At 32.0% G+C, this 18,113-nt stretch overlaps 1 protein-coding gene across 1 annotated transcript; it reads right to left on the bottom strand.

The window, feature by feature from the left end:
* Window positions 1-65: 65 nt before the first annotated feature.
* Window positions 66-14,675, bottom strand: ddx19a (DEAD-box helicase 19a). Its single transcript, XM_073823313.1, has 12 exons — window positions 14,531-14,675; window positions 14,062-14,116; window positions 12,712-12,744; window positions 12,317-12,452; window positions 11,684-11,776; window positions 11,311-11,413; window positions 9,037-9,151; window positions 8,778-8,955; window positions 3,459-3,696; window positions 3,216-3,378; window positions 2,875-3,066; window positions 66-1,490 (listed from the first exon to the last, which is right to left on the bottom strand). Exons 1-12 carry the CDS (start codon window positions 14,585-14,587, stop codon window positions 1,429-1,431), a joined length of 1,425 nt encoding a protein of 474 aa, XP_073679414.1. The 5' UTR covers window positions 14,588-14,675; the 3' UTR covers window positions 66-1,428.
* Between the last annotated feature and the right edge of the window lie 3,438 nt (window positions 14,676-18,113).

Here is an 18,113-nt window from a genome sequence, read left to right on the forward strand (position 1 = left end):
GGTAAAATGTTTGTCCATTTAATGCTTATAGATAAGTAAAAATGATTGATAGCACCACACAGAAATGAGCCAACTGGTAGTTTTATTATTATAAGAATATATAGGAAACAACTATAAAACCCTAAATGCAGCAAATGTACAAAAAAGAAATGCTGCAGCTAAATGCAATCAAAAATGGGTTTCAGTCAAACAAAGTGCATTAATTTAAGCAGCAAAAATGTAAACTAAAATAATTCAGCATTTCGCAAACAACAGCTGAAAAGCCATTTCTAACAATATAGCTCTTCAGTAGCTCTTTATATTTTGTAAAAGTGCTGCATTTCCTGCAAAGGAAAAGAAAATGTGAGCAAATGTTCAAAAAAAATTCACAGCTCAACTAAAACTCACTAACATTTGGTCTTTCTGAACAGAACAAAACAAACTTTTCTTCAAAAAGCTTAAATGTTTTTGCAGTTCAAGTACAGTGGCATTGCTATATATCAAAATAATACTGTATTGTGATTTTCACAATAATTCTCATTATAAAGTGCTCGAGGAATGATAGTGTTTTGAGTTGGTCATTTGTGTGTCTTATAATTTTGTACCAATTTGTACCATATTAACCAGATACTCTCTTACTGACTAATACTAATTTATTTTCTTAGATGCTGTGATGGAATAAATACGAAAGTCTGTTATGATTCTAGGGCTGCAACGATTAATCGAACGATGTTGTGAGGCGCGTTTAGTCAATGAAGCCGGTACTTTGATTAGTAGTAAATCCCCATCACGTGCGTTCAGCTGGAGCGGCAATTCAAACACCCCGCCGTAAATCACTGACAAGCCACGCCAAATCGCGCTCAAAATCGAATTCGATTTTCAGAGCGATTTGGTGTGGCTTGTCAGTGATTTAAGGCTGTGTGTATTAACTGCCGCTCCAGCTGAATGCACGTGATGGGGATTTACTACTAATCAAAGTACCGGCTTCATTGACTAAACACACTTCACAACATCGTTTGATTAATCGTTGCAGCCCTATATGATTCTATTAATACATAAGACCAAAAAGTAGTCGACTTATTTCACAGTGCAACACTATGCAAGATATGCTTCATTAATCAAACAGAGAACAGAGTAAATGCCTATGTAAAACTGTCTCCTGTAAACAAGATTAAATGAATTAGGAATTAGTACTGCAATTCACTTCAAAATCAAAACACTGTCAAACGCAAACTGATTCAGTAACAGCTACAAGCTCAGAGTCGAAACTATTTGGCGTTAGGCTTGAGTTAAAGCATATTTTTTCTAAATAAGATGTTTATGTATCATTTATGTAAACATATTTGTACGTCTTTGTAATGCAGATTATTCAAGCATCAAATCTGACGAGGTAACAGCAGAACTGATTTTTAGAAAAATAATGTGGAGTGCATTTCACTCCTTGTCACTTCAGTTGGCGATCTTTTCAATTTCGTCGAGATCATCTGTGTCCAGCCTCCCAATTTTCTTATCTGTTGGGTAAAACAAATTAGTAAACATAAAAAAAATATAAATTAAATTATTTTGGTAATTTACGTAGTATTTATTAACAATATTATATATATATATATATGTAGTTATATAAAAAAATTATATAATTAAAAAAATAATATTTAATTTTATAATTGTGTATATAATTTATTACATGTATTTTTTAATAAATATTGTGTATCATTTACAAAATAATTAAATACATTTATTACAAAATTATGAAAAATTGTCTAACTTATTTTTAATTTAATTTATATTTAATTTTATTATATTTTATACATTGTATTTTACGTAATTATATTTTATATATAATTTATATATAATCTATATAAATGTATTTTCATGTATTTTATAATTATTAAAAACATGTATTTTTTTTAAATAAATATTAATGCATATAAATTTCAAAAATAATTTTATATATATATATATATAATTTTCGTAATTTATACACATTAATATTCAAATAAACAAATGTATATAACTATTAAATTATATATAAATGCTACATTTATATTATGCATATATATTATGTACATTATGTACATACATTTATATTTATAAAAATACATGTATTTAATAATTATAAATATATAAATAATGTATAAAATATATAATTATTATAAATTATATCTTATTTTTGTATTTTATATTGAAAATACATTTACATAGATTATAAATTATATATTAAATTAAAATATAATTACATAAAATGCAATGTATAAAACATATGATAAAATTAAATATAAAATTATTTAATTAAATTTAAAATAAATTAAACTACCTGAATTTTTACAAAATTTGTAATTTTGTAGTACATATTTAGAAATGATAAAATTATAAATAAAGTATTTTATACACATTAATATTAAATTATATACACAATTATAAAATTATATCTAATTATATACATTATAAAAATACATGTGTGTGTGTATATATATATATATATATATATATATATATATAGTAATTTATATACATTAATATTTATTAAAAATTATGTAATAATTATACAATTATATAATTACATTGTTTATAATATATAATTATAAAATTAAATGTGTATATATTTCATTATTTTTGTAATTTATATTTATTAAAAAATACATCTATAATGTATAAAATTATATATAACTTTATATATAATTGTAGTAATTAAAAATAAATTTATATAATGTAGTAGATACTGAGTACCAGTGGACACCAATGAAAAGCATAAAATAACAAAAACTTAATGAATTATATAAATTTTATGCAATATTATTTTAAAATAATTTTATTTTATGTAATTTTATAATTTATAACTACTCCTTTTATCGTTCATTAAAAATGTGAACTATTGCTTTAAGAGGAAACACTTACTAAAATGCCTCTCATATGTCTTGAGAATCTCCATGCTGCGCTGACTGTCCACCATGTTGACAGCAAGTCCTCTCTTACCAAAACGTCCAGTCCTGCCAATCCGATGGAGGTACGTTTCGTTGTCTGGATTGCCGTCTTTGTCCAGTGGAAGGTCAAAGTTGATCACCACTGACACTTGTTCAACATCAATACCTGTAGATGGATATTGAAGATTACACACAGATGAGTAAGGAACAAATACTTCAACCTTCGGTTAAAACAACAACTCTATATTCTCTCAAAGCTGTAAACAACATCTTGGCATCTTATTAGATGTTCATTAGCTGTAATAATGCACTTGCCTCTTGCGCAGACATTAGTAGTGATGAGAACTTTCTCCTTGCCGTCTCTGAACCTTTCAATAACCGCAGCTCTCTGCTCGACTACCATTTCACCACTGAGCAGCGCCACCTGGTGGCCCTCTTTAGACAGCTGGCCGGCGAGCCAGTTGGCTGTTTTCCGAGTCTGAGAAAAGAGACAATATGAGATGACTAAGTGAAAGAAATGCAAACATGCAGATATCAACAAGAGACAAACAAACTCACATGGCAGAAGATCATAGCTTGTGCAATAGTGATGGCTCCGTAGATGTTACAGAGTGCGTTGAACTTGTCCTCCTTGTTGTTGCAGAGCACGTAGTACTGCTTGATAGTGTCCAGGGTCTCCTCTTCTCGTTTCAGCTTGATGATGTTGGGGTCTGGCACGACCCGCTCGGCAAACTTCCACACAGAGTCCTCAAAGGTGGCAGAGAAGAGTAACATCTGGCAGACTTTAGGCAGCATTCTGTCAGAGATGGGAAATATAAACCATTTATACCTTATATTATATCATATTGCATTTAAAAAGTTACTTCTAAAGTTACTTTTTTCCCCATTTAAAAATAAATTTAAAAGTTAAAAATTAATGCACAAAAAGCCACAGACATCAATATATCTGAAGGAAATCGATCACCAAGATTACATCAATAAATGTAATCTTTGTGTTCATATTAAAAACATTTAAACTATTTTCAATAAATATGTAATTACAAAAAATATCCAGTTGAGTAAATAAGAATATTTCATTACACCTTAAAAAGACAAAAAAAATCTTTTAATCACGACTAATGTAATGTTTTATTGATTTTATATTTAAAAAAAATAAATAAATGAAAAAAAAACACCCCTTTGTTTTTAAGAATTTCAGGTTTAGAACAAATAAAGGTCTCTTTTTTCCTTTAGGGTCCACAACAAAAATAAATAAACCATTTAATTTAAATCTGAAAATCATGCATGTTCATCTTTGAAAAAGAGTTTAAGTCATTGTATGTTTCTGCCAAGGAAAAAAAAAATTAATAACAATTCAGCCTTTTTTTCTCATTATTCAGCAATACTGTATAAACTCGTAATTCTGAGAAAATTGCAAGATATACATTTACAATTCTATCTTTTTTATCTCGCAATTCTGACTTGACATCTTGCATTTAAAAGGTTTTTTTCCCTCTGAATTCTGATCCTGAGTTTACAAAATGGCAAAACATTTTTTTTATATCAACAGTACAGAAAGTTGACACACTACTTAAAAATAAAAGTGAAAAAAAAAAAGATTGTAAATTATTTTTTTAAATTATTATTTAAAAAACTTAAAGAATTTAAAATTTGGAACAAAGGAGAAAAAAAGGTTATATAAAAAAAAAAAAAATATATATATATATATATAATTGAGTGGGTACGGAAAGTATTCAGACCCCCTTAAATGTTTCACTCTTTGATATATTGCAGCCATTTGAAATCATTTAAGTTATTTTTTTTTCCTCATTAAATGTACACACAGCACCCCATATTGACAGAAAAACACAGAATTGTTGACATTTTTGCAGATTTATTAAAAAAGAAAAACCGAAATATCACATGGTCCTAAGTATTCAGACCCTTTGCTCAGTATTTAGTAGAAGCACCCTTTTGATCTAATACAGCCATGAGTCTTTTTGGGAAAGATGCAACAAGTTTTTCACACCCGGATTTGGGGATCCTCTGCCATTCCTCCTTGCAGATCCTCTCCATTTCTGTCAGGTTGGATGGTAAACGTTGGTGGACAGCCATTTTTAGGTCTCTCCAGAGATGCTTAATTGGGTTTAAGTCAGGGCTCTGGCTGGGCCATTCAAGAACAGTCACGGAGTTGTTGTGAAGCCACTCCTTCATTCTTTTAGCTGTGTGCTTAGGGTCATTGTCTTGTTGGAAGGTAAACCTTCGGCCCAGTCTGAGGTCCTGAGCACTCTGGAGAAGGTTTTCGTCCAGGATATCCCTGTACTTGGCCGCATTCATCTTTCCCTTGATTGCAACCAGTCGTCCTGTCCCTGCAGCTGAAAAACACCCCCACAGCATGATGCTGCCACCACCATGCTTCACTGTTGAGACTGTATTGGACAGGTGATGAGCAGTGCCTGGTTTTCTCCCCACATACCGTTTAGAATTAAGGCCAAAAAGTTCTATCTTGGTCTCGTCAGACCAGAGAATCTGATTTCTCACCATCTTGGAGTCCTTCAGGTGTTTTTTTAGCAAACTCCATGCGGGCTTTCATGTGTCTTGCACTGAGGAGTAGGGCTGGGTATCGTTCCAAAATGTTCGATACCGATACCGATACCGATACCCTGAATTCGATACCGGTTCCGAACGATACTTTTTTCGATACTTTTATTTTAAGAAATGTATTTTAACAAGATTACTTTTTCAGGATGTTTGTGACACTTTCACATCAGGCTTATCTCTAAGACCAATAAACAAAGGAACAAAAGCACAAAATGAACAAAGTGTAGTTAACACAATATATCAGTGAATGTTTTTTTTAATAAAGTTCAAACAGTTTTAACTCAATCAGATTTAAGTATTTGTGAGGCTCACTGCTGCTTAAAGGTTTAGTTCACCCCAAAATTTAAATTCTGTCATTAATTATCTACAAATTAAGATATTTTGGATTTAATCCAAGAGCTTTCTGATCCTCCCATAGATAAATCTTTGAATAAAGTTATTTTGTTTACTTTGCACACAGAAGTATTCTCGCAGCTTCATATAATTATGATTGAACCACTTTTATCACATTGACTTATTTTGACTATGTTTTTGGTTCTTTTCTGGGCATTGAAAATGCATATCCAGTAAATATAGGAGGATCAGAAAGCTCTTTGATTAAATCCAAATGATCTTCATTTGTGTTCTGAAGATAAACAAAGGTCTTATGGGTTTGGAACAACATTAGGGTGAGTTATTAATGACATAATTTTCATTTTTTGGTGAACTAACCTTTTAAGATCACCTGAAATCACTCAACAGTTCTTCTTCAGAAAAATTAGCATGTAGCACCGATATTGATTCTTCATGGTCGATTTTGATTGCCGATGTTTTACAAGCAAATGGGCTGATTCTGAAAGCCTTTTTAATATATTTAGTTTACACCTTAAGCAAGGGACAAGAATGAATGATAATATGAGTACATGAACAATATGTTTATTTTCTCTATTATAGGTACAGTGATTTAAATTAGAGGCAACCACTGCATTTAGATTAAAATCTAAATAAATAACAAAAAATAAACGACACAGTTCTTTCTTAGTCGTGTAGACCTTAAATACAGCCATAATCAAAATTAAAGGCTACTCTTACAAAATTCAAAGTGCAAACAGAGACCGAATCTTCAAGCATGATACAGAGCTATTAATAGACAACTACACAATTTATTAGCCCACATATTAATAACAGCTTCAATATTTTATGTAGCCTAATTTGCGCGCATTGGGGAGTAGTTCTCTAAACGTGGGGTATTAAAATTGCTTTAAATGCGTGTGCGCGTCTTACTTTTGGTTTCGTTTCAACGATCCCGCGAAACTCGGCGGTGATGAGCGTGCATTCTACAATACAAGAGATTACTTCAACAAAACCTTTTGAAAGTGGGAGGACACAAACGGGATTTTGAAAAGCGTGTCCCCAGTGAAAATTATGCCCCTGCGTGAGTGCAACTCTGCCGCTGAGTTATCGTTTGATGTGAATGTATGTCGCGTTGTACCTATACTGAGACTATATTGAGACTGAGGCGCCAGAATTGTGTGTCTGGTGTTTTCTCATATTTGACGTGTTGCCAGTCTTGGACGCATAACCTTTTTACAAATATTGCATCGCACGCTGTTGCCGTCAATATTGGCATAGCAATACTTTTGATCGCTCATACATCGTTTGCGTTAAATTTATGCTATGATTTAAAGTATAGTGTACATTACAGCCTCACATTTGACAAGCTCTGGGCGAGTGGGCGTAACCGCCGTAAACTATTGATTTTCAAGGCAGCCTCGCTGCAGCTAATCACCAGCATTTGATCCGGGCACGTTAAAGATGCCGCACGTTTTCTAGCTCACTGACGTTGACAAGATTATATACTTGGGTATCGAAATTTGGTACCGAACGAAAATGATTTTTTCGATACTCGATAGTATCGAGACAATTCGGTCGGTGCTTAAAAAGTATCGAACTGGATACCCAGCCCTACTGAGGAGAGGCTTCCGTCGGGCCACTCTGCCATAAAGCCCCAACTGGTGGAGGGCTGCAGTGATGGTTGACTTTCTACAACTTTCTCCCATCTCCCAACTGCATCTCTGGAGCTCAGCCACAGTGATCTTTGGGTTCTTCTTTACCTCTCTCACAAAGGCTCTTCTCCCCCGATAGCTCAGTTTGGCTCGACGGCCAGCTCTAGGAAGGGTTCTGGTCATCCCAAACGTCTTCCATTTAAGGATTATGGAGGCCACTCTGCTCTTACGAACCTTAAGTGCAGTAGAAATTTTTTTGTAACCTTGGCCAGATCTGTGCCTTGCCACAATTCTGTCTCTGAGCTCTTCAGGCAGTGACCTCATGATTCTCATTTGCTCTGACATGCACTGTGAGCTGTAAGGTCTTATATAGACAGGTGTGTGGCTTTCCTAATCAAGTCAGTATAATCAAACACAGCTAGACTCAAATGAAGGTGTAGAACCATCTCAAGGATGATCAGAAGAAATGGACAGCACCTGAGTTAAATATATGAGTGTCACAGCAAAGGGTCTGAATACTTAGGACCATGTGATATTTCAGTTTTTCTTTTTTAATAAATCTGCAAAAATGTCTACAATTCTGTTTTTCTGTCAATACGGGGTGCTGTATGTACATTAATGAGGGAAAAAAATGAAATTAAATGATTTCAGCAAATGGCTGCAATATAACAAAGAGTGAAACATTTAAGGGGGTCTGAATACTTTCCGTACCCACTGTATTATATATATATATATATATATATATATATATATATATATAGTCTCTTCTGTTCACCAAATCTGCCTTTATTTGATCTAAACTACAGTAAAAACAGTACTTTTTTAAATATTTCTACCATTTTAAATAACTGTTTTCTATTTGATTATATTTTAAAATTAAATTTAGTACTGTAATTTCAGTTATTAGAATGATTTCTGAAGGATCATGTGCCACTGAAGACTGGAGTAAAAATGCTAAAAATGTAGCTTTGATCACAGGAATAAATCGCATTTTTAAATATTTTCAAATAGAAAACAGTTATTTTAAATAGTAAAAATATTTCAAAATTGTTCTGCTTTTGGTGAGCAGTAGAGACTTCTTTACATAGCCATTAAAATCGTAACAAACTTTCGACTGGTAGTGTATATATAGTTAAATCTTTTTAAAAAATCATGCACATTCATCTCTAAAAAAAGTGTTTCAGATGAAAAAAAAAAGTCAAGAAATGTTCATTATAGGTCAAAATCATCATAGTTCATATAATCAGCCGTCTGTCCTTTGCTGTGTCTATGTATTTGCTAGCATGTTCTCTAAACGCTCAAGTAAGTTCACCTCTGAATGCGGATGCTCTGGTCCTGGTGCCCCTGTGTGGCGATCATCACGTCGGCCTCGTCCAGAACAAACACTTTGATCTTTTTCGGGTCGATCAGCTTCAGCTTAACGCACCAGTCCAGAACCGTCCCAGGTGTGCCGATGACGATCTGTTCTTTGATCTTAACGCCACGCTCCACTGACAGAGAGCACAGCAGCCATCAAGCATTTAAATCTGCTTCAAATGGCAAAAATCTGAGACTTCATATTCACCACTTACTTTTATGTCCTCGAACAGCATATGCCAGTTTGACTTCTGGATAAAACTTCCCCATCTGCTCGATGACTTTTCCTGTCTGCAGTGCGAGCTCATATGTGGGAGAAATGCACAAACACTGCAAGACAGACACAGATTGGATACCAAAGAATTAACAACATTTACGTTACAGTTTATTATTAAAGGAAAACTCGCCCTTGTGACTTTAATGAGTTCATGCAAGAAGATATTTGTTTTCTTGAAAAAGACATGTGGCAAATTTAGAAAGACACAAGGCTAAGTAAATAGCAGAAAAATTATGTTTTCTTGAAACAAAAAAATCTGAACTATTTATGGAAGCCTGTTTCTGCCACAAAATAAAACATTTAAGTAATTGCAACTTTATCACAATTCAGACTTTTTTCTTGCAGAATTGTGAGATATAAACTTAGAATTCAGATTTTTTTTCTCACAATTATATATATTCGGAGTTCTGAGTTCACATCTCGAAATTCTGCCATAGAATCAAAAAGGTAACTGTGACTGTATCTTACAATTAGGACTTTTTTCCTCACAATTCTGAGATATAAAAAGGACTGGACAATTAATCGAAACATAACCGAAACGGAAATTCTGAACTTCTAACCGATGTAATTTCCCACGTTGGTTATTTAGCTTTTTTAATCCTGTTAATACTTTCCCCAGGGTTTCCAGGTCCGTAAAACAAAACAAGCCCGATAGTTATTTAAAACTAGACAATCATGTTTTTCCCTGGAGGTTTCCCCACTGATGGGTGTCCCCTCTGTCAAAATCGTGTTGTTAAATTAAAAAACGAACTAAAAAACAACACATGGTCGCAGCCCGAATTGGCAACCCTGACTTTCCCATTAAAAATCATAAAAACACACTCTTAAAAATCAACAGAGCGACCGGAGCAGCATAAAAATATGCTTTTTACATATTTTTAATGTGATAATATCCTTTTTCATTAAAACCGAAATGTGACTTTTTTCATAAGACATATATTTCAAGTACGCTTTGATTTCAATATTTGATTTCAAATATTCAATAAATAACCATAAATAGTTTGTTTCCTTCAACTATTTTAAAATCACAGATAAGAAATGCACATAAGAAAAAATCCCACTTTTAATAGTTAAAGCATATTAACAGTACAAACCTTGACAGTGAACTACACTACCAGTCAAAAATGTATTATTTTTATTATAATGTTAAAAACAGCTGAGTAGAATTTTTTCAGGTTTCTTTGATGAATAGAAAGTTCAGAAGAACAGCATTTATCTGACATAGAAATCCTTTGTAACATTATAAATGTCTTTAACATCACTTTTGATCAATTTACAACATCCTTTCTAAATAAAAATAGTAATTTCTATAACCCTCCCCACAAAAAAATAAAATAAAAATAAATTGTACTCCAAGTTTTTGAAAGGTATAATGTATAATGTTACAAAAGCTTTTTATTTCAGATAAATGCTGATATTTGAATCTTTCTATTCATCAAAGAATCCTGAAAAAAAATAATATTGATAATAATAATAATAATAATAATAATAAATGTGTTCCTTGAACAGCAGATCAGCATATTAGAATTATTTTTTAAGGATCATGTGACACTGAAGACTGGAGTAATGAAGCTGAAAAGTTACCTTTGATCACAGGAATAAATTACATTTTAAAATATATTCAAGTAGAAATCAGTTATTTTAAATAGTAAAAAATTTTCACTTTTTTTTCCTGTTTTTGCTGTACTTTGAATCAAATAAATGCAGGCTTGGTGAGCAGAAGAGATAAAAAAAAAAGATTTAAAAAAATTGTTTAAAAAAAAATCAAAAATCAAATCACTTTTAATGGTAGTGTATGAGGGCAAATAAATAAAATAATTGTTTATTAATTGTAATCAAGGTAAAATCAACCAATGAAGATTTTGTTTCATATCATCCAGCCCTAGATATGAACTCTGATAGCAATTCTGAGGAAAAAAAAAAATCTCAGAATTGTGAGATATAAAGTTTTTTGAACAAACGAACAGATATTAAACTATTAAACTAACAGATATCGCTATACTTTCCCCTGTTAATTAATCACAGTACATTAAGGAAGTTCTTCACTGCTTTTGTTTATGAAATGTAATGTTTAAATATGAATTAATAATTTGATGAACCTAAAATCTCAAAATTGACCCGTGTCTGAAAAAACAAAGGTTTCACCTGCAGCGTCTTGCCTTAAGTCAGAATAAAAGCGAACATTAGAGGGAATCTCAGTTTTCAAACTCACCTGAGGCCATTTTAAGCTTGGGTCCACATGACTGAGCATGGCCAGCACGAAGGCAGCTGTTTTACCAGTGCCAGACTGAGACTGAGCAATCAGATTCTGAGGTCTGGGAGGGAAGGAAACACATACAGTCAGGGAAAAATATGAGTGTATTAAAACAAACTTTTACATAAACCTTTTGATGTACTTTTTGATCTGTGTGCTTTTAGTCAAATTTAAAAAAAATTAAGTTAAAAAATAATAATAATTCCAGTTGAATATATCAAGGGTTATGAGCCAAAGGGGCTTCAGTGCTATTCACTTTTCACTTCAAAAACCCTCAAATATTAACCTCTGTATTTAATTAAAACAGAAAGTATGAATTATATGGACTTACGGTTCGGCAAGCATCATGGGAAGGGCTTTCTCTTGGATTTTAGAAGGTCTGTTGAAGCCCATTTCATAGACGCCTTTGAGCAGCTGAGGTTTCCTGAGTTACACAAATTAAAATTAATAAATTTGACATTTTAAAGCTATCTGAGAGACATCAAAGCTTCCAAATATGGTCTTTTCAATATTTTTTTTCATGAAATACTCAACAGAAATTTATCAGTAAATGTTCAAAAGTTTGGGGTCGGTAAGATGTTTTTGAAATAAGTCTCTTATGCATTTATTTGCTCAAAAATACAAATAAAACTGCAATATTGCACATTTTTAATACAACAAAAAAAAAAAACTTTCTATTTGAATATATATATATTTTTTAAATCTAATTTATTCCTGTAATGCAACACTGCAATTTTCAGCATCATTACTCCAGTCTTCAGTGTGACATGATCCTTCAGAAATCATACTAATGTGCTGATTTGCTGCTCAAAAAACATTATTATTATCATCATTACTGTTGAAAATAGTTGTGCTGCTTAATATTTCTGTGAAAATTTGACCTCAAACCTCTGAATGTTAGTTTAAATTCACAGCTTTCCCCCCCTCAGATGTAACTGTTTTAACCCTTATATTAAGTACTCACAGTCTCAGCTCCTCGAAGGTCCTTACTGAATAGAGTGGTGAGTTTGGGTCTCTTTGAAGAACCTCTACTTGGTTTGTGTTGTTGACCACATTGCTTCTGATCAGCTTGTTGAGGAGAGACTGTGTGGCTCTGTCCTCTAAATAGCAGATTAGGAAGAGTAAAGGCTACTTTAATAGTCTTTTACAGTTAATCCATTAAGATTGGGTGTCACTTGAATAAGTATCTTGAGATACAACCACACAATTTGAGACTGCTTAAATACTTACAGCAGCTTTAAAATTAGAATCATTCACAAATATCTGTACTAAAGACTAGAAATATGCATTAAGCAAATAAATCTGCTCAGTTTTGATTCTATGTTGACTGTAAATTTAGAAAGCAGTTTAAAAACAAACCTTTTTCCTCTTCATCGGATTTGTTGCCATCATCTACGGTACAGGATAGAAAGAACAGATGGCACATAAGAAAATGCTAAGATATATTTCATGCAATTACTGTTTTGTAAAATCAAATAAATAGTTACGAAAACTGCTTATTTATTTACTCTCCAAATGTGTATGACATTGTTCCTCACATGAACCAAAAAGACAGATTTTGAGAAAAGGACTGGTTGTTTCTTTCATCAGGAACCAGATAATGGCAAGGAAATTGCAAGGTTGTTATGACATGACTTTTCTGTTTTTACAAAAATATTGCATGACTTGAAAATACTTGGAATATACACTAGCAAACAAATGTTTTTAACAGTAAGATTTTTAATGTTTTTTAAGTCCCTTCTGCTCACCCAACCTGCATTTATTTGATCCAAAGTACAGCAAAAACAGTACAATTTTGAAATATTTTTACTATTTAAAATAACGGCTTTCTATTTGAATATATTTTAAAATGTGCTTTATTCCTGTGATTTCAAAGCTGAATTTTTAACATCATTACTCCAGTCACATGATCCTTTAGAAATCATTCTAATGTTCTGATTTGCTGCTCAAAAAACATTTACTGTTATTATTATGTTGAAAAGAGCTGAGTAGAATTACAGCATAGAGAAGAACAGCATTTATCTGAAATAGAAATCATCACTTTTGATCAATTTAAAGCATGCTAAAATAAAACTATTTATTTCAATAATGTCTTTTCCCACCAAAAAAAAGAATAAAAATTATACTGACTCCAAGCTCTAGAATGGTATAGTGTATAATCTTTCAAAAGTTTTTATTTCAGATAAATGCTGATCTTTGGATCTTTCTATTCATCACGGAATCCTGTACTCAACCGTTTTAAATATTGATGATAATAATAATAGTACTAAAAATAAATGTTTCTTGAACAGCAAATCAGCATATTGGAAGGATTTCTGAAGGATCACGAGACACTGAAGACTGGAGTAATGCTGAAAAATGTAGGTTTGATCACATTAATAAATTACAGTTTAAAATATATTCAAATACTAAAAATTCACAATATTACTGCTTTTGCTGTATTTTGGATCAAAAAAGACCAGGCTTGGTGAGCAGAAGTGAATTCTTTAAAAAAAAAATTTTTTTACAAATCTTACTTTTCAAAAACTTTTGACTGACTATAATGACACTTTATAGTACTTTTGCATCATTTTCGAAGATTGAAAGCTCTGGTTTACTGGTTTCCTGTAACTGTATGGACATAAAAGTCATCTACATTTTTCCACATAAGTCATACAGGTTTGGAACCACATGAACATTAATCATGTAAATAATGTAAAACATGACTACCGTCGGTCTGATGTAAGTTTGCATCTCCTGCTTCTATAATCCGCAAGTTCCCAATCTGTTTTCAAACAAGAGAATTTACAGTTTTAATACACTTAATTGCACTTCATAGTCAACATTCAATACTGAACACTGACAAAGTAAGCATGTGTCAAAAGTAAGGTCTTAAACTGATTATACAAAAGTCAAATATGTTTGATGCTAGTCATACAAGTCGCTTAATGCAAATTATACTCACACTTACTAGCTTTCTACCAAAAAATATACACATAAGAGTTATGCAGACTGATTCTAGATTTAAAATCTCATACAGGCTGTGTCTTAAACAGCATTTTGATGGCCAAAACCTCGTTTGTACGTTTCTAACGCGCCTGTGACATCCAGAAATGGATTTGAGACGCGGCCACCTCCTGACTCACCGCAGCTAGAGCGCTAATCCATTACAACACAATTAAACCGTGTTTTAACTCACAGACTTGGTTGTATGCTCTTGTTGGTCCACAGCTATAGCCCAAGAATCGGTTGCCATAACTTTAGTCGCAGATATGTGAACTATTAAGCGGTCTTGATAAGTTATCGGATGGTTTGTCCACTTCACTCGACTCAGCTTCACGAGAACGCGCAAACTGACAGCACGCTCATAGAACGCTGTCCGGCCGGAAGTTAGGATGGGATACTCGGTTCCAGTTTACTATTTGTTGCAAGTAATTTCATATGTAAGTATTTATTTATTGTAGGTTTTAGATTACATCAATTAAATGCTACAGAAAGTAAATATATATTTCTAAAATAAGCCATTAGTGCAGACAAATACCGCCATTTGTCTCGTTTTCTTTTTATACTGACTGGACTGAACTTCACTTAATTACTGTTGGCGCCTCAGGTATTTATATATTGGCGCCTAATTTGTTTATTTATATATTTGTTTGTACGCTTTAGGTATACAGATATCTTAAAATTGAGATTTAAAAAAAAATACTGTCCACCAAATTAAAATTCAAGTATTCATAAGTATTTATAAATTCATAAATGTATTTTATATATATATATATATATATATCGTGTAAACAAGTGAACACAATAAAACCAAAACTAATTGCACATGTTGTAAATTATATTAATGTATACAATTTATTTAATGCAATAGTTGTTGGCAAAACAATTGTTAGACATTGTTTACATTAACTTTTACATTTTTACTTAAAAATGGTTTCATTGTGTTCCAGGTTCCAAATTTTCATTTTTTTTTTTACTATGTTTATTGTAGTAAAAAGAAAAGTGCTACAACTTGGCCAATATCCCCTGAATATAACCACTTTTACTTAAAAGGAAAATAAAATAAAAATAAAAAATAAATAAAATGTAAAAATAATTATAAAAAACAAGGCTGTGTTTATTTGATTAAACATACAGAAAAAAAAAATGTAATATTGTGAAATATTATTGCAATTTAAAATAGTATTTTTAAAAAAGTAGTCTATTTTAATATACTTTAAAATAAAATTTATTCCTGTGACGCAAAGATGAATTTTCAGCGTCATTACTTCAGTCTTCAGTGTCACATGATCCTTCAGAAATCATTCTAATATGCTAATTTATTGTCAATGTTGGAAACTCGCTGCTTAATATTTTTTATTTTATTTATTTATTTATTTATTTTTGGAACATGTGATTCTTTTTTCAGGATTTTTTTGATGAATAAAACGTTAAAAAGAACAGCATTTATTTAAAATAGAAATCTTTTGTAACAGTATACACTACCATTCAAAGTTTGGGGTCAGTCATTTTCTTCCTTTCTTTTTTTGAAAGAAATTAATTCTTTTATTCAGCAAGGATGTGTTAAATAGATGAAAAACAATAGTAAAGACTCAAATTGTTAGAAATAAAGTATATTTTAAATAGATATAAAAAAATGCTGTTCTTTTTAACTTTTTATTCATCAAAGAATCCTGAAAAAAGTATCACAAGTTCCAAAAAAATATTAAACAGCACAACTGTTTCCAACATTGATAATAAATCTGCATAGTAGAATGATTTCTGAAGGATCATGTGGCACTGAAAACTAGTAATGATGTAAAAAATTCAGCTTTGCATCACAGGAATAAAATAAAATAAATATTTATAAAAATAAATATTTTTAAGTAGAAAACTGTTATTTTTAACTATTTTAACACTGTAATGTGTAGTAAAATGGTGTTTCGAAAGAGATGTACATGCATACTACATTTAAGAGAGGGAAGGCATATACATAATGATGTTTTGGCTACATATTTCTTGATACCTTCATACTTGAATACCTTCATTACCATCATATAGGAATGCATAGTTGATGTAACCATGGTAATAAAGAACCAAGCTTGTTTTCATCCATGGTTACTATGCTCTTGCTAGAAATACCAAAGTTAGAACATGGTTACTGTGTAAGAATAATGATTTTCCATTAAAATATTTAAAATCATCTTCCGACCTAATTAAAACCCAGAATACAGGTCCTATTGAAGCTTTAACCCTATGTTGTACTATTAAGGATCTATGCACTTTTGGTACATTTAGTAATTTAGCAGATGCTTGAAGCGATTTCTGAAGAAATTCGTCCTGTTTGGGCTATCAAAAAATGATAGATCAGATTATACATAATCTGAATAAATAAATATGCTTTCCGTTGAATGAATGTATATATATTTGAAAATCTGAAATCTGAGGGTGCAAAAAAATCTAAATATTGAGAATCACCTTTAAAGTTGTCCAAGTTACTAATTAAAAATTAAATTTTTATATATTTATGGCAGGAAATTTACAAAATATTTTCATGGAACATGATCTTTACTTTCAGAACAGATAATGTACTCACCCCCTTGTCATTCAAGATGTTCATGTCTTTCTTTCTTCAGTCATAAAGAAATGGTGTTTTTTGAGGAAAACATTTCTGGTTTCCTCTCCATATAATGGACTTCTATGGTACCCCCTAGTTTGAACTTCCAAAATGCAGCTTCAAAGGGCTCTAAACGATCACAGCCGAGGAAAGAAGAGTCTGTTTTTAGAAAATAACCAATCGTTTCGCTAGATAAGACCCTTCTTGCTCAGCTGGGATAATTTAGAGCCCTTTGAAGCTGCATTTTTGAAGTTCAAACTCGGGGGCACCATAGAAGTCCATTATATGGAGAGAAATCCTGAAACGTTTTCCTAAAAAAAACACCATTTCTTTATGACTGAAGAAAGAAAGACATGAACATCTTGAATGACAAGGGGGTGAGTACATTATTTGTAAATTTTTGTTCTGAAAGTGAACTACTCCTTTAATATACTACTGATTTTTGGCATAAAAGAAAAATCTGTCATTTTTGGCTATTGCTACAAATATAATATAATATAATATAATAGTGCTACATAAGACTGGTTTTGTGGTCCAGGGTCATATTTGTGGATCAAATGTGTATATCAAAGAATCTTCATTCAAAAAGATTGCGTAGCTGCTATTTATGACTTCCATTCATAGCTTGTGGAAGTTGGATTTGACATATTTTCTTCTTTATTGCAGATGAAATGATCAGCCACCGCTGCAGCCCTCGGTAAATCCCAGCAGATGAGATAAGAGACATTCACCGAGAGCGAGCGAGCAAGAGAGGGAAAGAGAGACAGTAAATAGCACATGTTAATTTAATTGAGAAACAGAAGCTGAGGTTTAAGCCAAGGCAGCACATCACTAAACACACACTCACACAGACACACACTTTCTCCAACCAACCTGTTGTCTTTTACAAAAGCCCTAGAGGCTCCATATTGATTGTCATGGTTACGTCCTCTGCAAAAGCAGATTAATCACACAGCCATGGGGACAAAATGCATTCAGAAAAAAATAAACTAAAACATCCTTGTCATATTGAAATCAAGATAGTGAGCTTAGCAATCACTAGTGGAAAAAACAGGACACAAAAGAACGTGAGACCAAAATTCTCAATGTGAGTCCTTTGCATGATCTGTGATCTCTCACCCTCCCCTCGTTTCCCCCCCATGCATGGTGTTGCATTTCAGCCAGTGGCACCCCTGGCTATCAA

The sequence above is a fragment of the Garra rufa genome, chromosome 18 (genome assembly GCF_049309525.1).
Source record: "Garra rufa chromosome 18, GarRuf1.0, whole genome shotgun sequence".
In the NCBI taxonomy this organism is placed as follows: domain Eukaryota; kingdom Metazoa; phylum Chordata; class Actinopteri; order Cypriniformes; family Cyprinidae; genus Garra; species Garra rufa.